A 26,961-nucleotide genomic window follows, 5' to 3' on the forward strand; every position below is an offset into this window, starting at 1 on the left:
TATCAGAGAAACGGAAGGATGGAGAAGAAGAGGAGAAAGGTAAATGAGGGTGGTGGGCGGATAGATAAAACCCAAGTTTATTATATATGTGTGAAGATATTACCATAAAACTTCTATTCCATATAACTAATATGCACAAATCATAAATTTAAAGAATCAAAAATGAAGATTAAATGAAAAATACACAGAAAGCAAAACAAAAGGGCCACAATGAAAAAATTAGATAGAACATAGAGAAAGAATTGTGACAATTAATAAAACCAAATGTCTGTTCCTGGCAATGCAGAGTAAAATCCACACAGCTTTAGCTAGAGTGATCAAAGAGAGAAATACATCCCTCGTGTCAAGAATGGAAGCCAGGGTATCACTACACAGTCTACAAACACTAAGAACATAACAAAACAGTTTGATGAACTTTATTAACTTATCTGAAATAATAATGATCTGTCTTTGAACAAAACAGTTGTTATCGGTAGACTTTTGCCTTTAGTCTTGTGTGCATGTATGTCTGTGTGTGTGTCTGTGTTCCTGTGTGTGTATGTATTTGTGTGTGTGTGTGTGTGAAGTATGTGAGCACATACATATGCAGATGCCTGCCAAGGCTGGAAGAGAGGCTGGATTGCCCAGGGCTACAGTGACATGTGTTGTGAGTCCCCTGTACTGTGTTGGGTTTTAATTTCAGTCTGTACTGGTGCAGGTTCATCAAGGACACTGTAGTGTGGGCCATGAACAGTTCCCCTGCAAAGTTCCATCCTGTTTGGCACTTGATGCCGGTCACATTGACTCAGATTTCTATCTCTGTTTCTGGAAACTTCAGACTGGCAGAAGGCGGGGTCATCATCATCCCAGCTCTTGTTTCCCTTCCTCCATGGTTCCAAATTCCCTGCTGTCGAGCTGTTTCATGTATTCTTTTCCTGCTCTTCAGGTGTTTGTGAAGCGGGTGCGTCCTGCTCCGGCCACTCCTTCACTCACTTGTAGAAATCTGACTTTTAGCGACATATAATCTTAGCTCCAAGTCCACACTTGCTAAGAGGCTGTCACAAGCTGGCGTTGTAGAAATAACTAGAGATGGTGACATTTCTGATAAGAACTGAAAAGAAGCAAGTGTCTCGTGCATCACACTTTTTAGAAAGTTGACTGAACAAGCAGTCAGGTACAATGTTTGCCATAATTTTAATATTTTTCAGGAAACAATAACAGACTTTGATCGCCTTTGGCATTAATTTAAAATGTCAAAAGATGATGTTTTATGTATGAATATGGGGGGTGCATGTGCCTGTATATACACATGCATGTGGAGACCGGAGGTCAAAGTCTAGTGTTGGCTTCTATTGCTCTCTGCTTTACTTTTTGAGACAGGGTCTCTCACTGAACCTGAAGCTCACCCATTCAGCTAGCCTGGTCACCCAGGGAACTCTGGGAATGATCCTGTTTTTGTTTTCCCAGACACTCTACCTAGCCCTTTACATGAGTGCTGGGGATCCAAGCTGAGGTTCTCCCAAAGCCCCAAACTGCGTTTTAAAAATACACAAGATCATTCCTTGTCCTTTCTTGTTATTATGTAAGCTGTCTCTGATGAACACACTGATAGGGTTTTGTGTGTGTGTGTGTGTGTGTGTGTGTGTGTGATCTTATCGTCACTGATTGGATGGTATTCAGACAGATTTGTTGTTCAAATTATAACTGAATGATTTGTCTCTTGTGTAAAAGAATCAGGGTATGAGGGGACAAGTCAAATTAGTTAGGTTGAGCTCTTTTAAAAGTATATTATTTTTAAAATTCCCCCCGTGTGTGTGTGTGTGCATGTGCGTGCATGTTCTACGTAAGCACAGTCCCATGTATGAACATGTGGAGGTTATAGTTTGACACCAGGTGTCTTTTTCTGTCACTCTTCCCGTTACTGTTTTGAGACAGGGTCTCTTGAGGAACCTGAGTGTCACTGTCTCAGCTAGACCAGGTGACCACAAGCCCTGGGTTCCACCTATCTCTTTACAATGCCAAGATCACAGACACACGAAGCCACACTCGGTTTTCACGTGGATTCTGGGGATCCAAACTCAAGTTCTCGTGCTTCCAAAGTAAACGCTAACCCACTGGTCATCGCCCCAAAGGTGTATTTTTAACACTCCTTTATTTGTGTGTGTTGGTGCACGGTGGCACACTCGTGCCCTTATGTCCGTGTGGAGGTCAGAGGACAGCTTGTTGGAGTCCACTATTTCCTTCCACTGTGCAGGTCCCAGAGATCAAACTCAGGTCGCTGCCTTTGCCCCCTGAGCCATCTCACCAGCTTGTAAGATAGAAATTTCAGTAGCTACTAACCTTAGAAGCTCAAATTTAATCTAAAAAGTCTTATTTGTCCCAAATCTAAGAACATTCGGTGAAGCTTTCTGGGAAGAGATTTTTTATTTGTCGGAATTCTTTTCGCTCCAATTATGACATCGAGTTATAAAGATGTCAGCACGCATCCACATGGAGAAAAACCATCAGGACCCCTGATCCTGTGAGACCCCGGCTGAATGGGGTTAATGTCTGTGGAACGTGCAAGCGTCGAGCAGTTCTGTGAAGTGAAACACAAAAGAAAAGACCATCATTCCCACAATCCTCTCTGCTCCAGTGTCCTGTGTTCTTAAGAGCAAAGTTCTTGAAAACATGTCAGGAACTCTTCTGTCTTCTAAAAGTAAGTCATGGTGAACTGAGATGATTTAAGACCTCACACTCTCTGTACTGCCCTTTCTTCCCGCTTTCAGTATCTCTAGCACACAACATAATGCTATAAAAATTCAGGCTTATGCCCAATAATTCTATTCTCTCAGTTTTAATTTTATTTTCCCAGTTTCTTTCTTTTTAGACAGCTATTCCATCTAAAATACTTATACCAAGACTTCTTTAGTGCTAACCATGCTGTATTTGTTTTTATTCATTTTGTGAATTTAATATAAAACGTTCAGAAATCAGTCTGTCATCGGTCCTTCCGTCAGTCCCGTGGTAAATACAGCTTGTGCCTTTTCCCAAGCCCCCAGATGATAGCAATAGTGCAAATACACAGGAGAAGACGAAGACCTTCGTTACCAAGTGCTCTCAAGTTCTGGAACACTTCTCGCCTCCTTCAGACAATCTAGCATTTCATAGACTGTGCCTTTCACTCTTGTCTAGCTGAATCGATTCAATGGTAGCGGAATCCTTCTGCAAGGCCAGGAGAAAGTTTCCGCTTCTCCACGCCCTTGTCCGTGCCAGCTGAGAACTTGACACGTCTGAGTTCTTGATATAAACATACTGACTTTGAACCTTGTGTTATTTCTGCTCGGTGCTCCGTTCTACTTACCAGAGGACAGGCACTGCCTAAAGTTGTCCACCAGGGTAAGGTACTGTGGTCCTAGGTATGTTTCGTACGTTGTCTTGTTCTGAAGGTTAGACAAGCATTCCGTGTCATCGCTGAACAGCAGGTCCTTGGCTGAGGAGTCAAACATCTGGAACATCATTTTTTCAAATCCATTTCTTCCAAAGAGCTCCTGAATTGAGACAGACAGACAGTGACCGAGGTGCCAGAAAACAGAGAGGTGTCAACTCTGTCTAGTAGACCAAAGGCTTCGGCACTGTTCAGCTCCAGCCCTTGGAGAACCCCAGGACACAACAACAGCTTAGGAAATACTGTAGTAACAGAAAGCATGGTCCACAGGTTGGCATCCTGGCTTCATCTCTGCCTTGCTATGCGAACTTAGGGGAATTCTTCGCAAAGCTGAGTCAACCTCAGTCTGCTCATTTGTGAATGGAGACAGTAATATCACATGTGCAACAATGTATGTAGAGGCATGTAATTAGAAAGCTGGCCAGACGTCACTACTTAGCTAGTCCGTGCCAGGTGCTTCCCCAGATGTCTGGATCGCCCTCCCAGGTCCGTCCACTGCCTGAGGTGGACTCTTGCTGCTTTGCCCCTTCTGTTCTCTGGAGTTCAGCCAGTTCCATATTTCCATCCTGCCTGCCTGCCTTAGTTTACCTTCCTTGTAGCTAACATGGCAGCTTGTCTTCTGGGAGACTTTCCCCTGTAGATTCCACAGTCAAGATACTTACTTTAGTGGTTTTCCTGGGTGTGAGGGTTAATTTTGGTTGTCAATCTGACACGGCTAGGCAGAGGGTTTCTCAGTTAACCAAAGCCTCTGTCAGATTGACCATAGGCACATCGATGGGGCTTTTTTTTTTTTTGATAGTTGATATAGGAAGGCCCAGTTAACTGCAAGTGGTACCATTTCTCAGCAGGTAGGCTGGGGCAATGCAGGAAAGATAGCTTTATGTGAGCCCAGAACAAGACAGTAAGTAGTGATCCTCCATGGTCTCCACTTCGGTTCCTGCCTCCAGCTCCTACCTGGCTTCCTCAGTGATGGACTATAACTCATAAGCCACATAAACCCTTTCTGTGCCAAAGTTGCTTTTAGTGTGGTCTTAGCCCAGCAAAGAGAAGCAAACTGGGATACTGGGCCACTATCCTTTAACAGGGATGTGAAGGGGAAACATGGATTTCTCCTTTGGGGAACCTCCAAGAGTGTAGTGTCTCCTCAAGAGACAGAGGAGACTATGGGTTTTCCTTTAGACTGTTTAGGTTAGGTATCTCCTACTCCAAAAGATCAGATCCTGTCAGCTCCCAGTAAGGTCAGAAAGTGTCTAGATGTTTGGCTCTTTAACTTCAGACGATGCCCAGCTTATCCAGGTTATGGAGACAAATTCAGATTGACCCACAAGTTAGCTAGAGAAGCCACTGTTTCGCTTTACCTACGCTTAACTCAGTCAGTGAGTCAATGGATCCCTTATTACACCCGAAGAGAGAATGGATTGAATCTCATGGAAAATTGAAGAGGCCTACGAGATTCTGCGTGTTTACTAAGGGCAATGAATCCCAGGCTGCTCTCTTAGCTCCTTAGAGAGCTACAGAATAAATGGGCATCAGATACAACCAGAGGCAGGACGAGGAGGCCCAGGGCTCTCTCCTCATGGAGAAAGAGTATGAGTTGGGTGCATGGTGTCAGCACAGCTCTGGGAACTAGCACTGAGTCATAGGAAGTAGGCACCGGTGCCCATACCTGTTGGTTGAAGAGTATTCTGCGAGCAAAGTCGACCTTATCTTTCCTGGAGAACACAGCATGGTTTGGCACTCTGGCTAGGTGGCAGCTCTGAGCCTCGGTCACAGGCTTCCTGGTGCCATCAAGACACAGCAGCTCAAAGTCTTCCGGTTTCAGGCCCTTAGCCCAAGACTCAGGGTTCTTCCCTAGGGAGAAAAAGATGGGTCAGCCACAGCTTACAGCTTTGGTCCAGAACTTTGATCTGGAATATCAAAAGAATGTCTGTCCATCAGAGAGTCAGACATCCTCACACAGCCCATGGGCTCTGTGTGTTTTTTTCATCTGGGGTCAAGGCCAGGATGATAATTAGCCTCACCGAGCCTGAACAGATTTGAAGTAAGTTAAAATGTGAGATTAATTTAAAATGCTAGGACCCATTCACTGGGGCCTGCTAGGTTTAGCTCTTAAACTTCCCCAGTTGTGTCTTGGGGAGCCACCCTGCCAGGAAGACTCCACGGAAGGAAAGCCCAGTGCAGGCACCTACCATCAGTGTTCTGTAGAACTGTGGGGTGCTTCATGAAGGCCACGTTCCCCTTCTCAACCAGACACCTGCACAACAAGGGCCAGGTCAGCAATGAGGATCAACAGAAGTGAAAGGGAGCTGCCCAGGGGGAGTCACACCCCTTCCCCAGGCTCCCCAACTCCCACACAAGCAACTCTAGCTCCTGCAGGGCCCTTGGGTGGCAGATGACAAAAGCAATGGGAAGACAGAACTGCTCAACGACTTGCATTTGTAAACACCACCATCCGGGTCCTTGTTTTAAATTCCCACCACTTGTGTTCTCCCATTAACAGAGACATGTAGGGAGAAACCCACGTGGTGTAGCAGCACCACGAGACGCTACAATCAGTGTGGACCCATAGCTGTGGAGGAGTCATATTGCACTCATGTGTCACTCAGCTGATAACAGTGACATTCATCTCTAGACAGGACTGATCCTTAATCCCATGGGGAAATGTGCACCCGTGTACAAAAAAAATGTCAGGAAATGAATTCTGTGATATCAGCTTGATGGAAATGTCTAGTGATTATCAGGGACACTTAGGATTTGAATATGAAATGTTACCCCCAGGCTTGTGTGGTGAAGACTGAGTCCTTAATTGGTGTCAGTTGGTAGGAACTTTAGGAGGTTGGGGGGGTCACGCCTTTGAAGGGCATATCTTGTCTCTCCCATCCTGTCCCACACTGGCTTCCTCCTGGCCATTCTGAGGGAGCCATTTGTTCCCTCCACTCTTCCATCATGATGCTCCGTGTCACTTCAGGCCTGTGCAGTGGAAGAAGGTGACCATGGATGGAAACCATGGGCGAAAACTCCTTGAAGATGTTCTCTTAGGAATTTGTCAGCACTGTGAGACACTATCACCAGTTCCTCCCCAGGCTTCTTTCTCTCTTGAATTCAGGTCACTCTGTCTATAACTGGGGTCAGTTGTGCCCATTCAGACTCATGGAAACCCCCACCTTACTTCTTTTCTTCATGGGCTCTTCCTACAGAATTCCACTCCTGAATGGGCATGGTCACCTGACTTAGATCAGTAGGCACCTCAGGGCAAGGCAGACCGAGCAAGACCGCCTGCTCTTTAGTCTCAAAGGTACACTCCTGGTCTCTATTCTCTACTCCAGATCAGTGGTCCTCAGAGCTGGAAGCTAAGGCTCATCCATCACACCAGCATCCTGGAAACCCAGTGCAGGTACCTGAGCATCAGTATCTTGGAAACCCAGCACAGGTACCTGAGCATCAGATCCTAGAAACTCAGTACAAATACCTGAGCATCAGCATCCTGAAAATTCAGTGCAAGTACCTGAGCACCAGCATCCTGAAAACTTGGTGCAGGTACTTGATCCCTACTAGCCTGATGGGTGAATGGGAGAGTGTGGACATTGTGACATGAAATCTGCTTTCCCAAGCCCCCCACCCCACCCCCAAGTCTGAGTCATGATCACTCTGAGAACTACATCATCAGACCACCACTCACTCACTTTGTGGTTTTCTCACCTCCCACTAATCTATGCCTTTCCAATTCCTCCCAGAATGCATACACTGTGCCTCCTGCTACCCAGAGAAAACACAGGAATCATATGGTGGCTTTTTCCTTGTGGTCCTCTCCAAGACCTGCCAACTGTTTCCTCTTCTACTGTCTAGCTAGAGGAAGCTGGGTCTCCCAGGGGCAGGTCCTCACCAGGTACTCTGATTGCAGCCCCACCTGTGACCTCAACAAGCATCTGCCACAGTTATACTTGTTCTCATATAATTTTAATCTTTCTTTGATTTCAGAACTGTTTCATTACCATTTAAATGCCTTCTCTGGTTTTTGTTATTTTATTTGTATGAGTGTTTTGCCTGCATAAAACGCTGTACACAGCATGCATGCAGTGCCCATGGAGACCAGAAGAGGGCGTCAGATCCTCCAGGAACTGGCATTACACAAGTTTGTGAGCTGCCATATGGGTGCTGGGAATCAAACCCAAGGTAAGTGGTTTGCCAGCTGAACCATCTTCCCCAGTCCTTGAACAGATTCTTAAACTGGGTTCTGAAGAAATTGAAAGGAGAGAAAATGGAGTGAGCAAGGATATTTAACTTCAAGTATTTTTTGTTGCAAAGAGTGAAGAAGACATGGTTGCTTGAATTCATCTTTTGTTTGATTGAAAGAATAACAGCATGTTTACAAGCTGCTGGGAATGACCTAGTAAACAAGAAAGTATGGAACCCTGATGGTTCATTGGTTATGGCATAGTACTTAGGAAGAGAGAATGTGCTGATGCAGGAGAAAGAGAATTGATGGGGTGATGCCCTTAGAATGGACAGGAGAGGCTGTCTCTACGGGTACAGGACTGGGCTCTGCCAGGAGAGGACAAGTGTCCAGAATGAAGGCTGGGAGACAGCATCCAAGGGTACCGGTGCTGGCAGATACTGCCCTGAAGCTGATCCAGTACTGAGGCTTTGTGGGCTTCCTCTCTTCTAATTGCTTTGTCTCCTAGGAAGCAGTAGAAACCCAGAAGCATGCATCTTTTGAATTTGGTCCTCATTGCTTGAAAAGGAAGCCAGACAGCTGGAGGCCTCCGTCCACCAATTTCATAGTTTAGCCAGAAGGAGGGATAGGCACTGAGGGCAGAAGGACAATGACCATGACTGGTCATTAAATGTGTGTGGGTGGACTGTAGGAAAACAGGATGTGGCTGCAGGCGTGAGAACAGGAAGTACTCCCAGAATTGGAGTGTACCGGGATGAATGAGGCTGGGGGAGTGAGATGGCAATAGTGAATGAGATATCTGGAGCTAAGATGGTTCTCTGTGTGCTCCTGATAATTTTCAGGCCAGTCTGAGCTGCATAGTAAGGTTCTGTCTTATTTTGGGGGAAAAAGACTCATGCCATCAAACTTGGCAATCTGAGTTTGATCTCTGGAGCCCACATAGTAGAAAGAGAGAGCCAACTGGCTCAAATTGTCTTCATCTTCACATGTACACTATCGTGTACAAGTCTCTCTCTCTCTCTCTCTCTCTCTCTCTCTCTCTCTCTCTCACACACACACACACACACACACACACACACACACACACTGAGAGAGAGAGAGAGAGAGAGAGAGAGAGAGAGAGAGAGAGAGAGAGAATCAAATTTTTCTTTGAAAAAGTATTGATGTTGGGTCAAACCTAATACAATATACCTCACGATATAAAAAGTTTCAAGCTAGTTTGGCCTGGATTTAACATTCAGCAGATATTGTTGTCACTAGTCCATGACTGATAAGAGAGGGAAAAGTTTGGAGGGCAGGGTACTCTCCTGGTGTATATGGGGACGGGAGCATTTTCTAGTCCACCACACGCCACCTACACAGCTTTTACTCGACCAGCACCCCCGCCCCGCCATCAGAACACATCTAGCTTGGCTCATCATGCTTAGAACTCAGTCTGCCTGCTCAGCCAGGTTTACAGGGTTCATCAGACATGGCCACTAGATGCTGACCCAGCAGGTCACAACCCAGAGCCCTCCTTCTCCACACTCCAGTCTGCAAACCTCTATTGTTGTCCTCACTGTGGTGTGGTGAGCGCCGCCCATGCCCTCATAAGTCTTGTTGGCTTACTTCTAGATGACCCTGGCTACAGATTCTCTCAGGCTGAATTCCTCTCATTATTTAGTTCTCTGCTCTCCTGATCCCTCTGCTCTCAAACGCCTTCCCCATGTACTTTTCTAAAGCTGTCCCCTGTCCTGGTCACCGCCACATCAATCCCTACTGTGTGAGGCTCTTGACCATCTTCCAAAGTACATGACAAGGCTTGGATCCAGAAGCTGGGGAGAAGGTTCAGTGGTTAAGAGCACTTACTGCTCTTCCAGAAAAACCAGAGTTCAATTCCCAACACACATGTGGGGCAGCTGGCAATCGCCCATACCTCCAACTCCAGGGTCTCTGATGCCCTCTTCTGGCATCTTTAGGCATCTGTATATACATGATCATATTCACACAGACACATAGACACAGTCACACAGAAATAGACACAGACACACACAGAGATATGGACACGCATATACATATCAAAATTAAAATAAAGTTTAAACTCAAATTTTAAAAATAGCATGGTTCTGAGGAGATGGTTTTAGAGGTGAAACCAAGAGGAGCTGGGGCCTTGTGAGAAATCCTGAGGTCACTGGGGCATGCCTTTGAAAGGAATGGTTGGACCATGCTGATTCTACTTGGTCACAGACTAGAAGCTCTAAGACCATGGGACAAAATGAACTTTTTCTCCTTACAAGTTGAGAGTCTCAGGCATTTTGTTACAAGGATGAAAAGCTCCCTAACAATGTCTCCCCTGGTCCCTCTACTGCATGTGCCGTTGAGAAGAATCCTGCTTGCTTGTGTGCTTACTGTCCTGCTCCTCCACTGGGGCATGGGGTAGACAAGATGCCTCTACCTAAAACAGCACCTGGTACGTCTCCATTTTCTTAAATGGTTGGAGGAGCCTAGACAGATCTATTATAAAAGATATTCAAGCAACTGAATGTAGGAAGCAGGTGTCTGGGTCTCTCCTGTGATTGACAGCTGAACTCTAACAGAGCCCATGGCTCATCTACAGTCACACAGAAGAAAGGAGGGAAAGTAGACTCTGCACCCCCAATCCTGCCCTGCCCAGGCCCCTGAAGTGCCCTCAGGCAGCTGGGCCAAGGGATTACTCTCTCTAGATCCTTGATGTGGGATTCCCCTCTGTATGCTGTGAATACCATTGGTGAATAAAGAAACTGCCTTGACCTGTTGATAGGGCAGGATAGAGCTAGGTAGGGAGGGGTGATCTAAACTGAATGCTGGGAGAAAGGAGGTGGAGTCAGGGAGAAGTCATGTAGCCCCACCAGAGACAGATGTCAGAACTTTACCAGGTAAGTCACAGCCTCAGGGTGATATACAGATTGCTAGAAATGGGTTAAATTAAGATGTAAGAGTTAGCCAATAAGAACTTAGAGCTAATGGGCCAAGCAGTTATTTAATTAATACAATTTTTGAAGTTGTTATTTTGGAGCTAAGCTGCTGGGCAGTCGGGGAACAAACAAGCGGCCTCCTACAACAGAACCTGGCTGAATATCAGACCATAAAACAACTGGAATTGCAGTAACTCTGTTCTCCAGATCCGGCTCCTTTTAAACTGACACCCAGGGACTGGAATGATGAAAAGGATAAGGGGATGACGGGGTCGATGGGGCGAGACCAAGAGAAAAAAGAGCACAGATACTAACCTGAGAGCTCCGCTGGAGCCATGGTATCCCTCATGGCTGTTGGCAGCACACATGTGGGCTGGGTTGTCACCACCAACACACAGAGCACAGAGACTGGAGCCTGGCTTAGACCCTGGGGCACAGCTGCGACTGAAGAACTCATCTGTGAAGAAGGACAGCCAGAACAGCTCTTCAGTGATCGCGGGAAAGCCCCAGGGCTTGTCCCCAACAGTGCCCGTAACACAAACTGGAAAAGCCTGCCAGATACTATGGGCCTGTAGGCTGAAGATGGGTGCCCCAGTGTTACATAAGAACTTTGGGTGACTTTTCAGGCAGCAAGATGTCTCTGTCAATTCTAGAGTTTTGGAAGTTGCTTACAATGGACTTCCTGTTTACTTACATAAAATTATATCCTTCTGGAGTCTTTGATAGAATTGAAGAATAGATAGTTATAATTATAGTTTTCCCTAGTTATGATAAAAGATAAAGTAGATATAAATATTGTAACCATAATTATTGTTTGATAAGTTTTGTTGTATGTAATCTTGCTATGTTAAAGTTAAAACCTTCCTTTTTATTTAGACAGAAAAGGGGAGGTGAAGTGAAATTCCTTTCTGTGTGCTAGAAATATATTTTATTGCCATTTGTTAATAAAGAAGCTGCTTTTGGCCAAGGGCTTAACAGAATATAGCCAGGCTGAAAAAGATATATAAAGAGAGTGGACAGAGTCAGGGAGAAGTCAAGTAACCACCAGAGAAGAAAGATGCCTGCACGCTGGTACCGGTAAACCACAAGCCTCAGGGTAAAATATAAAATAATAGAAATTGGTTAATTTAAGATGTAAGAGCTAGCTAGCAATATGCTTAAGCTAACTGGCCAAGCAGTGTTTTGATTAATACAATTTCTGTGCGGTTATTTCGGGTTTGGGTGGCCAGGAATGAACAAGCAGCCTCTGACGACAAGAGGCCTTTAATGCCAGCACTTAAGAGGCAGAGACAGTTGGATCTCTGACTTTGTCTACATAATCAACATAGCAAGTTCCAGGACCACCAGGGCTACACAGAGGAACGCAAACAAAAAATGGTAGTATTGAGATCAATGGAAGAAGATATCCAACATCCTCCTCTAGCATCCATACACATGTGCACACATATGTACACATATCCACACCCTGGTGAACACACATATATCATACATGCAAAACAGCCATACATATGTGCACACATCCACACCCACATGAACACATACATACACCATACATGCAAAATATCCATGCACATATGTGCACATGTGTGCCTGCACATGTACGTATCCACACCTACATGAATACATGCATACATCATACATGCAAAACTAATTTTTTAAAAAGGAACAAGAACATTATAGAATAAAAGAAAAGATTGCAGACAGACAACGTAAAGGAACTGGCTGAGATGGACCAGACTGTGAGCTCACAGAAGTCCACCCCTGTCCCCACACAGGGCAGGGGTGATGAGGGACAGATAGATAATTTAGACCTAACAGAGTGGAAATGGGGGGGGGTTGTTTAACTTACACCCGTGTTTTCTGATCTCTGCTGTCTTGGTCTTCCCTTACAAAGTTTGTCATTGTGACTTCAAGTCAGGAAAGGAATAGAAAATCATGGCTTCCAGGCCTAGCACTGGATTCCAGGGAACTACACCAAGGACACTGAGCATGGGCCCCTCCTTCTTACACCCTAATACCTACGGGTACCTGTCAGGACTCAAGCAACTGCACCCATGGATCTGCATATCCCCTCTTGCTCTAGGAAGAAGGATTATGACTCCATGAAACTGGAGACAGAGGGACCCTCAATAGACCTGGGAGTCAAGACAAGAGATGAGGGGTGAGTAGGTTGTCCCCAAGAGAGGGGGAGAGAGTAGAAGCCTACAGACAAGGGAGTGGCCACTGAAAAGGCTGTGGAGAAGCTGAGTCCAGTCATAGCACGAAAATCTTAATGGAGGCCATTCAAGTAGACCATCAAGAGAGGGGAGTGGGGTAGGGGCTTGCTTTGGTCAAGACCCCAGGGTATCTTACTGTGTGGCTACTGTTCTTTCTCCCTAGAGAAATGAGGAGGCTCTGAAGTGATTTGCTCAGTGCATTGGCACACAGTCTGATCCACACTCTGCAGAAGTCTAGCTGACCGAGAGGAGGATGGGATCAGGGGCTGATGCGCAGCTCAGGTGGCAGGCTGCTGAAGTGGGCCAGGAGAGATGAGAGTAAAGTAACAAGAGATGGGTGGGAGGAGGAGAAACTGACATTGTTGGTCAAAGAGGACTCCAGCGTCCTCCACTATGCTAGGCAGTTCTGGGACATTACCAGAGTAGGATGAGAGAACTCAGTTTCGGACAGGGTGAGTTTAATGTGCCTTTGAGATCCTAAAAAGATATGGCAATAGACAGTACACTAGACAAATCTTTGAGCTGTATGTGGTGGTACATGCCTGTAATCCCAGATCTTGGGAGGCAGGAGGATGGCGAGTTCAAGGTCAGCCTCAGCTACATGATGAGTTTGAGGCCAAGCAGACTTCATGAAACTGTGCATGCATGTGATTGTGTATGTGTGCCTGCGTGCGTGCATTTGTAGGTCAAGGAGAAATCTGTGTTTGGGAGTTATCACCCTTTAGACCCTATTGCAGTAGCATCCATCATTTTATCCAGTGCATATCAAGAACCCAGTTATTCATCCCATGACGATTGAGCCGCACTTGGATGTGAATGCTTAGAGATTGGGCTTAGACCAGGGAAAGAACTGCCTTTTGCAACCCAACTCTTTCTTAACCAGATTAGAAAGGATGAGCTCTTGTAGGAGCCGGAGAAAAACCTAGCTGGGGCATTTTCACTCCTCCCCTTTCTCCACACACACTTGTTTTGATGTGAGTGCATAGCTCTGAGGGCAGGTGGCTGTAAAGAAAGGGAAAGGTAGGGCTCACCGTCTGTCTGTCAGGCCCTTCGCCCAAATACCTACCTAGGACATTCCTTGCCTTCCACTGAACTGAATTTCCCCCCAACTCAGGTACAAGCTCAAGGAAGGCACCACTTCCCCTGGAGAACACACTTACCAAATTTGCAGGACCCCGTTTGGTTGTATATTAAACCCAAGGGGACGGTCCAGCCAGCAGAAGTGCCAACTGCTGTGTGGCAGGACTTCTTGCCTCGAAGAGAGTTCCAGGTGATGCCAACGTCTGATTTCTTAACCACGGCCACAACATAGTAACCTTGCGGTGGAGACACCAAGAGACAAGCTCTTACTGTTTGGAGGAGAGCAGACAAAAGCAGGATCTGACACGCCCCCTTCCCCACAACACTGAATGGCTTCTCTGTGTGATGGAGAATAGGAACTTGGTTTCTCCATTTTCTGTTCTGTTCCATCCCTCGGATGGTGTGTGGAAAGTGCATAACCAGCCTTTGCCTACAAGTGTGACCTTAGGATGTGTGAGAATGGAGGGGTGGAAGTGGCCAGAGGGGGGCTCTGCTTCTCCTTCAGCACCCCTCTTATTGTCCTGCCTTCACGTAAAAGATGATGCTGCAGCTCCCTAGTGGGAGCGAGCATTCTTGCCTCCTTCCCGATCCATGGGACTATCAATAATGCACCAGTTAACCCTGTCCAAAGAATATACCACCGAATCGTGTTCATTTGTGAGTCTGATCTGAAGAAGGAATTGGTAGGATTAGATAGAATTATAATCTTTAGAATTAGAAATCAATGTGATTCACCACCACCTCTGTTACACACACACCCTGCCCTACCTGCATGTGTTCCAGTTGTGGGAAGCTGGGGCTCAACACGGCAAATGGAAGACTTGTCTCATGGCTATTTCTTAAGTGACCTCGGTGCCTATGTCGGTGCCTACATTTCTGCTTAGTGACATGACAGCCAAAACTCATCCTGTGTACTGAGCCTCTTGTTGTGAGGGGAGAATGGGTGAATCTGTAGGTTCCCAGCAGTGGTGCTGGTGGTAGAGGCAGTGCTAGACTCTCAAGGTAAAGCGGATTCTACCGAGTGGGCAGCTAACCTCTGACTGGGCTGTTATACAAGCAGCTAAATACTATCTACTAGTACTAAAACACTAATACTGTTTTTGGGTCTAAGGTTTTTATATTTACAACATTAAATACTATTGTCTATCTTTGATTCTGTGTGTGTGTGTGTGTGTGTGAGAGAGAGAGAGAGAGAGAGAGAGAGAGAGAGAGAAACAGCCACACACATATAGAAACAGACAGAAAGAGATAGGAAAGACAGAGAATGACAAGAAAGGGAGACAGAGAGACAGGAGAGACAGAAGCAGAGAGACAAATGAGACAGTAAGGGAAAAAGACAAGAGAGATGTAGATACAGAAAGATAAGAGAAAAACACAGAGAGTTGGTGTGATCACTTGATGGTTGACTTGACAGGAACTAGAACCACCTTGGAGATAAAGCTCTGGGTATGTAGTGAGGGATGATTGGGTTAATTGAGGTTGGGAAGCAGGTACCAATCCCTGGCCTCCATGAAAAGGGAAAAGTTGCCAAGCCCTGACATTCATTTCTTCCTGCTTTCCCAACTACTGATACAATACGACCAGGCAGCCTCTCACTCCCATCACCTTGCTTTCAGCACTATGATGCATTGTATCCCCTAGCACTGTAAGCTAAAATAAACCCTTCCTCCTGTTGGATGCTTTTGTCATGGCAACAAGGGAAATAACTGATGTATTTGGTTCAATACAAAGCCCTCTCCACGCATGCTCTGATCGAACTTTTTCTACCATAGCCAACATTTGTCTGAACCATCTTCTAAACATCCTTGGTGACCTACATTTGCATATGACGGCAGCACCTGGGAATCCCAGCTGCTCTTGAAACAGGTGTGTTGTTTCTAACCATAAATGATCGATCAGACTAACATACTCGGCTGATAAGCAGCCAGTCCTTGGCTTTGGGGACAAGGAAACAGTGCAGAGAAGATGTCTTAGCCCTGAGTCTAGAAAGGGGAGAGCTTCGGGGTCCTGTCTTACAGGGAGATTAGGGTGAGCTACTGTAGCTGAGCTGGGACATGACACTTAACTTTGGACTCTGGTGACCTTTGTGAAGCATGGCCGAGGGGCTTCTGTGACCTGGTGCTCAACAGGGACAAAGCCCTCCTGAGGCTGAATGTGCTGTGCTGGGCCAAGCCCTCAGCTCCCCAGATCTCTGCTGAGCCTAAGTAAAAATCCGGTGTTCACCCTGGGGCTCTGTGTCCAGTGAACTTTTAAACCTTATCATTAAATCCAACGTGATCATTAAATCTAACAAAACAAACTTCTAGCCCTAGCCAGGGACCATTTGACTCAGTAGAAAGAACCCAATAAGTTTCATTTTCAACAGATTCCCAGGTGATGCTGGTCCAGAAAACACACCCAAGGACCACCATGCTCCACCTGCAACTTTCAAAACTGGACTCTTCAGGGGAGATATAAGCTCCTTCAGCCTATGTAGAGAGGCCAGGTAGGAGCTTATCTCCTGGGTGTGTGTCCTGGTTAGCCTTATGTCAACTTGATACACAAACTAGAGTCATCTGAAAAGAGGAAACCTCAATTGAGAAAATGCCTTCATGAGATTTGGCTCTAAAGCATTTTCTTAGCCAGTGTCTTAGTTAGGTTTTCTATTGCTGTGAGGAGACACCATGAACACTGCAATTCATATAAAAGAAAACATTTAATCGCAGTGACTTGCTTACAGTTCAGGGGTTTTGTTCATTATCGTCATGGCGGGAAGCAAGACAGCATGTAGGCAGACATGGTGCTAGAGAAAGAGCTAAGAGTTCTTACATCTTGACTCACAGGCAACAGGAAGTGGTCTGTCTCACTGGGTGTGGCTTGAGCATATATGAGACCTCAAAACCTGCTTCCACAGCGCCACACTTCCTCCAGCAAGGCCACACCTACTCCAACAAGCCACACCTCCCAATAGTGCCACTCCCTTTGGGGATCATTTTCCTTCAAACCACCATAATTTGGGAGGACCCAGTCCATTGTAGATAGTTCCATCCCTGGGCTGAGCAACAGGTTGAGCAAGCCATAGGGAGCAAGCCAGTGAGCAGCACCCCCTTCATGGGTCTCTTCATCAGCTCCAGCCTCCAGGATCCTGCCTTGTTTGAGTGTCTGTCCTGACTTCCTTTGGTGATGAACTGTGATGGGGAAGCATAAGCTGAATAAACCCTTTCCTCCCCAGTTTGCTGTTTGGTCACGGTGTCTCATCCCAGCAATAGAAACTCTAAGACAGGCTGGTTCATTTTAAAGATCAGGTTAACTCCCTCATCGATAAGTTCCAGCTAACCACAGGGTAGTTCCCATTTTCTTCCTCTTCCTTAGCAACCCTGCGAATCTCCTCACATGAGGCCTCACCTGTTCCTAGAAGTGCCCAGATGACTCCTGCCCCAGTGCTGACCTTCATGCAAGGATGGGCACAATATGAAAGGAACACAGGGCTGTGTCAGGAAGACTTGGAGGTCCCACTTACTTCAACACTTCTCAAGCTCAGCTGCAGCCACTTCTGGCTGTGTGCCCCTGGGAAGCCACCCAGTCCTTGGGCCTTCATCTCCTCATCTAGATCCTACGGAGCAATAATGTCCATTCTACCAGATTGCTGAGGAGAGTAAACAGGAGCCGTGCTAACAGAAGTCTTTTCAACTGTGGGATACCTGCAGACATCAATCATTATGTCTGCCTTGAGACAGTTTTGTATATCAGCAATAACCTGGGCTTCTTTTTTCAACTCTAGTAAGTTTGGTTTTATTTATAATTTTTTTAAAAAATTATGTGTATATGTGTGTGCCTGCATGAATCTATGGGTACAGATTCCTGAAGGTACCAGCAGAGGCCAGAAGAGGGCACCAAAGAGGGAACTGGAATTACAGATATTTGTAAGCCACCTGATGTGAGCACTGGGCATCACTCTTGAGTCCTCAAACTTGGGTCCTCTGTAAGACCAATCATCATACTTCACTGCTAACCCCAGCCCCCAATTGTGTTTGCTTTTAAGGCTTCTGTTATCCTCTTCCCAAGCATCAGGCTCTGCTTTTAAACCCGATGTTCCTGACCCACTCACCTTCCAAAGGTGCATTCACACACTGAGACCCCAGCCTCTCATGGCCATCTGTAGACACTAAAAAGAAAAGCAGAAACACTGAAGGTTGTTGTGCGACGTTTCGATTGCCTTCTGACAATAAAGTTTTCTTTGAATCAGAGGGCCAAGCTAGCTACTAGCCGACCAAAATTAACCATAGAGGTCTGGGAGGACTGAAGACAGATAGAGAGACAGGAAGTAGTAGGGTGGGGCTTAGAGAGCTTCTTGGCTCTTTTGAATGGAGGGACAAAAGAGAATGGAGATCACTTCTCTGCTGCTTCTCTTACCCCCTTCAGGTTCTTACCCCATATCTAACTCCTGAGTTTTTATTGAAAAATTAGATAAATGCATCAGAAGGTCCATGTTAAACTCTCATATAAGTTACTCTATCCAGGCTGTGAACTTCTCAACCTCAACCGAGATTGACTAAAATGAGAAATGTAGATTTAGTGATCTGTCACTGGCTATCAACTGGCAAAGGGTAACCCCCTCTCCTCCATCCCAGAATCTCCCCAAGACTCAAACAGATACAAAAATAAAACAAGGTGCCCCTTGAAGGGGAGGAGAAGAGAGACCACAGCAGATATTGGCCGGGATCCTTTTGAAGTAGCCGTCTGGTTCTGATGTCTTCCCTGAGCTAACAGCAAGTTCAATCCATGGGCATTTGGCAAGCACTGTGGTGGCTCTGCCCACTCCACACCCTCAGTATTGTTACAGCCATAGTAAGAGGTATGATCTTGAACTCTGTCTGTCTATAACTGTCCTGGCAGGGGCAGAAATACTGAAAAGACAGACACTTGTTTCCCCTCACTTTGACGTCAGACTATTGAAACAGTTGTTGTCCCCAAGGAACTGGAATTCCTCCAGAAATGTTGTTCTGGGGAAGGGAAAGACTGAAGTACTGCTGCCAGCCTGGGGAAGAATTTGTCTCCCAAGGAGAGACTTCATATAGTTCTGACACTTGTCAAACCACCTTGCAGGGAAAGCTAAAATATATGCTGGATCAATGATGGGTGAGACCACACCGTGACCAGGACAGCTCGTCTGTGTGTATCTCTTGCCTTCTATTTAAATTTGAACCTTCATATTAGAATCCTGAAGATGGACTTGGGGGTCACGATGCCTCCTACTGTTCCTCTTCCTTGCGTGGCTATGGTGAATAAAGTCTTTCTCTCCCTCCCTCCCTCCCTCCCTCCCTCCCTCCCTCCCTCCCTCCTCTCTCTCTCTCTCTCTCTCTCTCTCTCTCTCACTTTTCACCATTATGTGACTCTTAAGTTGGTGCATTGAGGGGAGTGGTTGAACTGTCATGGCTGCCGTGGCCCAGTCCTCGATCCTAAAACCTTTGCAAACAGGTCTAACACCCACATATATAGCTGAGCTGACTCTGTTGGGAAGTAGAATATTCCACTTCAAAAGCCCTAAGATACAAATATAGTATCATTATTTTACCAGAAAAAAAATGGTACTGTTTCATCACCTTTCTGTGCCCCCGCCCAGAGAGAAACAGAGAGTCCCACCCACTCACTGTAGTTCTCGCCCAGGACAGGAACCAGACCACAGTGGCCAGCGACATAGGCAAATCCTCCATCCAAGCTCATGGCGTCTGCTTCTCCTTTCTGTGGTAAGAGAGAAATCAGTTGTGAACTGTGTGGCTGTCTTCCATCCCACTGACCCTCAGAGTCTTCAACTCATGAGTTCCTGTTATGTGTACTTATTTAACCAGACTGTGGTACTCCCAAGTCTTCTGCCGTGAAAACATGGAATTTAGAAAACCAGACCTGTCTTTGTCCTGTTGGCTAGAAACAAGGATCTGACTCATGCCGTGCCCTCGGGATATCCCTGTGTCCTCCTAGAAGATCCCTGGACATGCACACAGCACACTTTCTTTATGACTATTGTCACTTAATTCAACAACCCATGTGCCAGGCTCACGTACTCTATTTAACCTGCCTCATGGAAAATGTTTTCTTTCAACCGGAGGAATCAAATCTGTCCCCCAAATCCGATCAGCACCGCACTCAATGGCACAAGAAATGTTTCCAACAAACAACTAAGAAATAATTAACAAAATGATGAATAACCATTAAATAATTATTCACAATTAACTAATGTATTCTTATAGTCCTACATAAGATCACTGAGATAAAGTAGTTAACCGGAGTGTAGCTCATATTTGTAATTCCAGCACTGGTGAGGCTGAAGCAGGAGAATTGCCATGAGTTCAAGGCTAATCTGGGCAACATAGTGAGTGCCAGACCAGCCAGGGATATAGAGTGAGACTTTGTGCCAAACACCAGCAACACCAAATGCACATTCATGTATGCACTTCACTTTTGACTCCTCGGCAGCCCTGGAAATCTAAAAACTAAGCAGGGTAGGGGAAAGGTGCCCTGTACCAGGCTCTTCCCGAGCATTGTGCAGGGCTGGGCTGTAGATCAATGGGAAGGAAGAGCAAGGGCCAACTTTAATGCCCAGTACCAGCCAAATGGCAAACAAACGCTCAACAATAATAATAAAAAATAATTAAACGAGTGACACTCTGTGAACACACATATTTAAACACTGGGCAATGAATCACTCACCATGCCTCAGAAAGTCAAATAAAACAGAAAGTGTCATTTGATAACCAACAAGCCAATGCAGAAAGATGTTAAATGATTTGTCTGATGGATGGTCTATTTCCTACAGTAACCACTGTGCCACATTGCCTCCAGGACGTGGCTATTCAAAGTACACATCCCTAAATATTGTAAGATATGTATAGTTTTTCTCAAGACAGAGTTTCTCTGTGTAACAGCTCAGGCTGTCCTGGAACTCAATCTGTAGACCAGGCTGGACCTCGAACTCACAAAGATCTGCCTGCCTTCTGAGTGCTGGGATTAAAGGTGTGTGTCACCATTGTCCTGCAAATTTTATGTTCCTAAAATGACCGAAAAGTACCCTGAGGGCTTTGATGAGGTTTAAGAGAGTTAATGGAAGTTTACATGTTGTGTAGAAAGTAGCTGCAGAAATATTAGCTATAGATTAAGATTAACAATGAACTCAAAAATACTGACAGTTACAGGGATAAAAAATTCCAATCCCATATGTATAATAGCAAATAATTTATTAAATAACTCAAAGATAAAAACTATCAATTAGCTAGATAAATTGACATTGAAATATTTAGTATGAAATCATGTAGGATTTGGGGGTTTTGTTTATTTGCCTGTTTGTTTGAAACAGTCTCTTGTAACCCAGGCTAGCCTCAATCTTACTAGGTAGCCAAGGATAGCCTTAAACTGATCCTCTTGCTTTCATCTTCCGAGTGCTGGGATTACAACTGTGCACCACCGTGCTTGGATATGCAACTATTAAAAACATATTTTAACTTACGGTTTCATTGCCTAAGAAAGTGCACCTGCTGTGTCCAAGACTTTAAATAATAAAAGTAGCTAACACGTATTAACAGCTTACCCTATGCCAGGCAATATTCAAGAGTACTCAAGTTGTAATCTTTACAACTGACAAACTTTGGAAACTACAGACCCAACAAAATCTGAATCCATGGGTTAGTGCTGAGAGATTTACCCAAAATCAGGGGCCCCGATGAAGAAGTGGGGCTTCCTACCATGATGGCAGCGATGCAGTCCTCAGGAGTCTCCTCCGTGACACATGCCAGCGCTCCACCACTCACAGCGCTCCAGTGGTCGCACTTGGCCCTCTCCTGTTGGCCCACTGCACACCACTGCACCCTCTGGGAGTCTTCCAAACCTAGGATGCATAGAGATGATGCAAGGACCCCCCCCCAAAAAAAAAACAATCCCCAGATGACTGCAGACATGCTGCCCAATGGGGTATCACTGAAGGCAATGAGCGGGTACGGCTCATTGCATGCCACAGTCCCTGGCTGCCTGTCATTGTCTAGGAGAAATAGAGATCCCGGCGTTGGTGAAAAATAGTGACAGTGGAGCTCTTCCCTCCTTCCTGATGTCACCTCCCCAGGGAAGCTTCTCAGCTCTCCATCCCAAAGCTGGGCCTTCTGGAACTTTCCTTTGCAGAACTTCCATCCAGGCAGTATAACATGGAAGTCATGTGTTCTGCTCTGATGGTCTCATTGCTGATGCTCACCCCAGTGTGTTAGCTTCCACCTAACACTCTGTAGATGCGCAGGGACTATTGTTTGATTAAAAGGAGGGTGAAGACAGAGAAGAAGCAAAGAATGGGATGGGAAAAGCCAGGGGAGGGTGGCAGCTGCACTCAAAACCTTTCTAGTTCTGCTCCTGATTGTGGCCGTGGCCATGTTCCCATGTCAGCTTGGGATGGACCGTCCTCCCTATTGAACAGACCTGTCTGTCACTGGGTGAGTGGAGCCAGTTAACACAAGAATCCAGAGCCACTGTTGCATTAAGTTGTCTATAATAGGAAGGTCCTGAAATCCCTTTTGTAGGGACTGGAAGCACACCTCAGTAGCAGAGTCTTTGTTTCACATCTGTGAAGACCTGGGTTCAAGTCCCAGCACCACCACTTTCACCATATAACATTATTGTCATTAAATAACTTAGATCTTTTCCCTGGCTCGGCAGAACATCTGCTCATCAGCCCAGGATATTGAGTAGCTCTCGGGGGCTTTGTAGATCAATAAGGTTAGGTGATATTCACAGCCACTAATTCTAGTCCACGACTTCTGCCTCACCCTGTGGTGAAGCTTAGCAGGTCCCTCCACGGGGCCTGACATACCTCTCTTTAGTTTCTTAATGCCAGAAAAATACTCGTATCCCAGATACAGGTTGATGTCCATCTTTGGAGGAACCCTTAGAAATCCATGAGCAGCATCAGTGAACAGCAGGTCTTTCCCATGAGGGGAGCCAAAGAGCTGGAAAGCAGACGACTTGCCATGTCCAAAATGTTCCTGTTCAGAGGCAGGAGAAGGAACGGAGGGACACTGTTGGCGTGGGGTGGAAATGAAGACGAAATGAACCCAAACTAGGTAAAGGGAAAGGAGGGGAGAGCCACGCAGTCATCCTTGGCCACCATTTCTTCCTGCTGTTCCAGCTGCCTGCAGTTAATAGCACTTCGAAAATACTAAATGGAACGTTCCAGAAAGCAATAAATTTTAAATAACTTTAATTATAGTAAGTATACGGTTGTATTTTCTATATATTATTATTGTTGAAAATCCCTTACTATGCTTAATCACTATCATATATCTGAGTGCACAGAAAAAATACAAGGCAGTTGTTGACTCACAGTGGTTTGAATTTTTTTTTTTTAGCACAATGATGAAGGTTTACTGGAACATAGTTCACTGCATCAAGGAGTATCCATCTATCTATCTATCCATCCATCTATCTATCTATCATCTATCTATCTATCTATCTATCTATCTATCTATCTGTAGGGTTTAAGACTTTCTGCAGTTACAGGAATCCACTAAAGATTTTTGTTTCGTTTTTGGTTTTTTTGGGGGGTCTTTTTGTTTTGTTTTTTGTTTTTGAGACAGGGTTTCTCTGCAGCTTTGGCAGTCCTGGAACTGGCTCTGTAGACCAGGCAGTCCTTGAACTCACAGAAATCTGCCTGCCTCTGCCTTCTGAGGGCTAGGATTAAAGGCGTGCACCACCACTGCCCAGTTCCACTGAAGATTTTAAAGTAACCCTTTACACATACAGGGAGATATCCTGTACACAAAAGCAGTGCCCAGGGCTACTAACAAGCCTATTCATGGAAAGTTTTACTCAAATTCCATCTAGTCTGAGTCATGAAGACTCAGGGAACTGCTGGGGTCTGACCCACAGACCTGTAGAAAGCGGTTTGAGTTGGTCTTGTGCCATGCCGCTGCGGTAGGACTCTTGCTGTGTGTTCCCATGGGCAGGATGATGGCTGCCACTTGCTTGTCTGCTTGCCCTGGTGGCAATGCTAGACTTCTCCCTGAAGTTGCTTGCTCCAGCACATTGCCACTAGGGCTGCAGGTGTCCTGTACCCTCTCTTTACTCCAGGTTTTTGCTAAGGACCAGTTATGAGAAGCAAACAGTCTCTTGTCTTTTCAGGCCTCCAAATACTTCAAAGGCCCTGTGCCTGTGTCTTCTTGGCCTGGCCCACAGTTGCTTCTGATTATAGCTTATAGTAGCACCTGCCCATGTGTGCCTTCAAGGGACTGCATTTGCTAGGTTTGGCAGAACACGTCTGTAATCCCAGCTCTTGGGAGGATGAGGAGTTCTAGTTCACCCCTGGCTACACAGCAAGTTCAAGGCCAGTCTGGGCCACGTGAGACCTGTCCCAACAAAAACCAAAGCAGACTGATAACAAAAACAAAAGTCAAATGACTGCATTTTACCTCGCAGTGCTCTGCATGGAATGCCACCTGCTGCTGTCCCTAATAATCCTTCGCCCTTTCTTTGGGCACACACAACTTATACCCAGGGCTCAGGATTCTCCCCAGAATGCCCTTCAAATAAATTCCTCCGTTAAAGCACAAAGTACAAGGCCGGTATTCTCAAGGTTGTGCAATCCCTCCTGGTGATGATAATGTGTGCACGCCTTGTGCCTGCGTGGATTCAAGGGCAGCTCTGTATAGTTCGTCTCTGAGTCTGAGTACTGTGTTGACGGAGATGGGACAGGGTACAGATGCTGACTGGGAGAGAGTGCCACCAACACAGAGACAGGGTTCCTGATCTGGGACCTCAGTCAGGGGAGTCCCAGGCCAGGGTGGGGTCATGAGAGAAGCACTTTGTTGAGGCAGAAGGGACTCTTTAGAACTGAAAAGAGTGAAACAAGACAGGAAGTGCTTCTGAGAGTCTTTAGCTCCCAGGATGGTGATGCCAGTCACGTGACCCTTACGGCCTCTACTGCTTGTAACAAACACAGACCAGGTAGATTGTCAGTGAAGGGATCGTGTGCTAGCACCACCCACTGTGTCCTGAACACGCAGACTTCTGGTCTGCAGTCAGATGGCAAGTAGGACTCTCTCCCCGCCCCCGCCCCCCCCCACACTCTATACACACTGAAGAAGGGAGCTGTACGTTGGGGAAAGGATGCTGGGCGGGGGATACCTGGGCAACTCTGAGAAGCTCTTGGATCAAGTCCTCTTTGCCGTCCGCACTGCGAGCCACGACAACATGAGAAGGGACCCGGGCCAGGTGGCACTGCTCGTATTCCTGTACTGGCCTGCGGGTGTTGTCGGGACAGAGCAGCTCGTACTGGTCCCTGTCTGCTTTCTGTGGCAGTACCTCTGAGGAGGGAAAGTTCAGGTGAGCAGACTGAGCTAGGAGCCGCACTGACCTCTGCCCACCACCACAGAGCGAGTGGGCTGAAGGGGACAGAATCCTTTCCAAACACGCTTTACACAGGTGAGGGAGCAGAGGACTCAGCCCGGAAAACAACTGGTTTACACTCTCATGGCAGGTCACCCAGGGTTGGGTACCACACCTGGCCAAGGCACCCTCCAGCTGCCCATTCCCCTGTAACTCTGCAAATAAAAATGGCGACAGCAAACACACGTTGAGCAATGACCGCCCACGCGACTGTACACAGGGCTCATGGCTGCCCAGGCCTCTATGTACCTAAAGAAGGGCCAGACGTAGAATGATCACATTATAGATGTGAAGAAACAGAACCAGCATCTGGTTGGTGCTGCCACCCTGGGGCAACTCACATCCCTCACAAAAGCAGCCAAGTTCTCCAGAAACAGAGCCTGCTGGGAAAAAGCAATGACAGAGTCGACGGTGAAAAGAAGGCTAGGGTCCCAGTTAGGGAACTCTGCAGGTGCAAAGAACAGGTTCCTCGAACGCCATGTTGATTTTCAGTGCATTTGTACATTGAAGTCCTAATCCCCAGTGTCTCCAAGTGTGACGTTACTTTAAAGTGGTCCTTACAAATGTCCACCAGTAAGATGTGATCATACTAGAATAGAGTGGGCTCCTAACCCAATACAACTGGTGTTCCTGTGAAGAGAGGAAATGTGAAAAGAGGCATGCATGCAGGGAGTCTGCCATGTAAACATGAAGTCAGACAGTGAAGATGTAAGATGTGTGTACAAGCCAAGAAACACCAGTGATGGCCAGCCAGCCAGGAGAGTGGTACGGAAGAATCTTTGTCATATCCTCAGAAGGAACAAGCCCTGTTGACACCCTGATCTTGAAATTCCAGCCTCCAGGAGAAGGACATGACGTGTTTCTATTGCTTAAAGCACCTAGTGTGTGGCACTTTGTATTGGCAGGCCTGGAAAACGAACACAGTCTTTGGGACTGATAAAAGTCTTATACCGAAAGAGGAGGAGCTGGCCTGGTAGTGCAGGCCTATCCCAGCTACTCATGAGGCTGAGGTAGGAGGATTGCAAGATCATGGCCAGCCTGGACAATAAAGTGAGTTCAAGGCTAACTCAGCCAACTTAGTGAGGGCATGTCTCAAAATGAAGGAAGTAAAAAGAGGGCTGGGAGTACATGGCTCAGCGGTATGGCACTTGCTGGAAGTGCAAAGCCCTCATTTTGTTCAGTACTGGGGAAAAAGGGGGCAAGAAGGAGGTAGGGAGTTACCATCAGATTTTGGAGATCATTATTCTTTTTTATGAACTATCATAAATTCAATATGTCACAGAAAAAAACACATGTAAAATCTTTATATTAAAAAAATATTGACTGAATATGGAAACACTCACCAGTAATCACGCTACTTAGAAAAGTCCAAAGAGCCAGGTGTGGTGGAACATGCCTTTAAGGTAGAGGCAGGTGGATCGAGGCCAGCCTGGTATATGAAACAAGTTCTAGGTCAGCCGGAGCTGTTATACAGAGAAACCCTGTCAAGAAAGAGAAAAAGGAAGGAAGGAAGGAAGGGAGGGAGGGAGGGAGGGAGGGAGGGAGGGAGGAAGGAAGAGAAAGAGAGAGAAGAAACATCCAAGGAAAAAAATTTTATTTTAAAAATTAATTAAGTAACTTTAGACAGGGTCTCACTATATAGTCTTGGCTGGCCTGGAATTCAATATGTGGACCAGGCTGGCCTCAAATTCACATCATCTTCCTGCTTCTGCTTCCCATGTACCACCTTGCCAGACCATGAATATTCAGTAATTTAGT

At 46.1% G+C, this 26,961-nt stretch overlaps 1 protein-coding gene across 1 annotated transcript in view; it reads right to left on the reverse strand.

The window, feature by feature from the left end:
- Positions 1-399: 399 nt before the first annotated feature.
- LOC126499827 (inhibitor of carbonic anhydrase) overlaps positions 400-26,961 on the reverse strand; it is a 40,932-nt gene continuing 14,370 nt past the window's right edge. The window contains exons 7-17 of the mRNA XM_050139215.1: positions 24,943-25,121; positions 22,634-22,805; positions 21,525-21,667; positions 19,440-19,530; positions 17,897-17,953; positions 13,890-14,045; positions 10,829-10,970; positions 5,596-5,660; positions 5,073-5,257; positions 3,323-3,509; positions 400-2,557 (exon numbers count right to left, since the gene is read on the reverse strand). Of these exons, the coding sequence (XP_049995172.1) occupies positions 2,523-2,557; positions 3,323-3,509; positions 5,073-5,257; positions 5,596-5,660; positions 10,829-10,970; positions 13,890-14,045; positions 17,897-17,953; positions 19,440-19,530; positions 21,525-21,667; positions 22,634-22,805; positions 24,943-25,121 (1,412 nt within the window). The 3' untranslated portion in view covers positions 400-2,522. The remainder of the gene's footprint in view (positions 2,558-3,322; positions 3,510-5,072; positions 5,258-5,595; positions 5,661-10,828; positions 10,971-13,889; positions 14,046-17,896; positions 17,954-19,439; positions 19,531-21,524; positions 21,668-22,633; positions 22,806-24,942; positions 25,122-26,961) is intronic.

This window comes from Alexandromys fortis, unplaced genomic scaffold (genome assembly GCF_014885135.2).
Source record: "Alexandromys fortis isolate MF-2015 unplaced genomic scaffold, M_Fortis_MF-2015_v1.1 scaffold_36, whole genome shotgun sequence".
Lineage (NCBI taxonomy): Eukaryota > Metazoa > Chordata > Mammalia > Rodentia > Cricetidae > Alexandromys > Alexandromys fortis.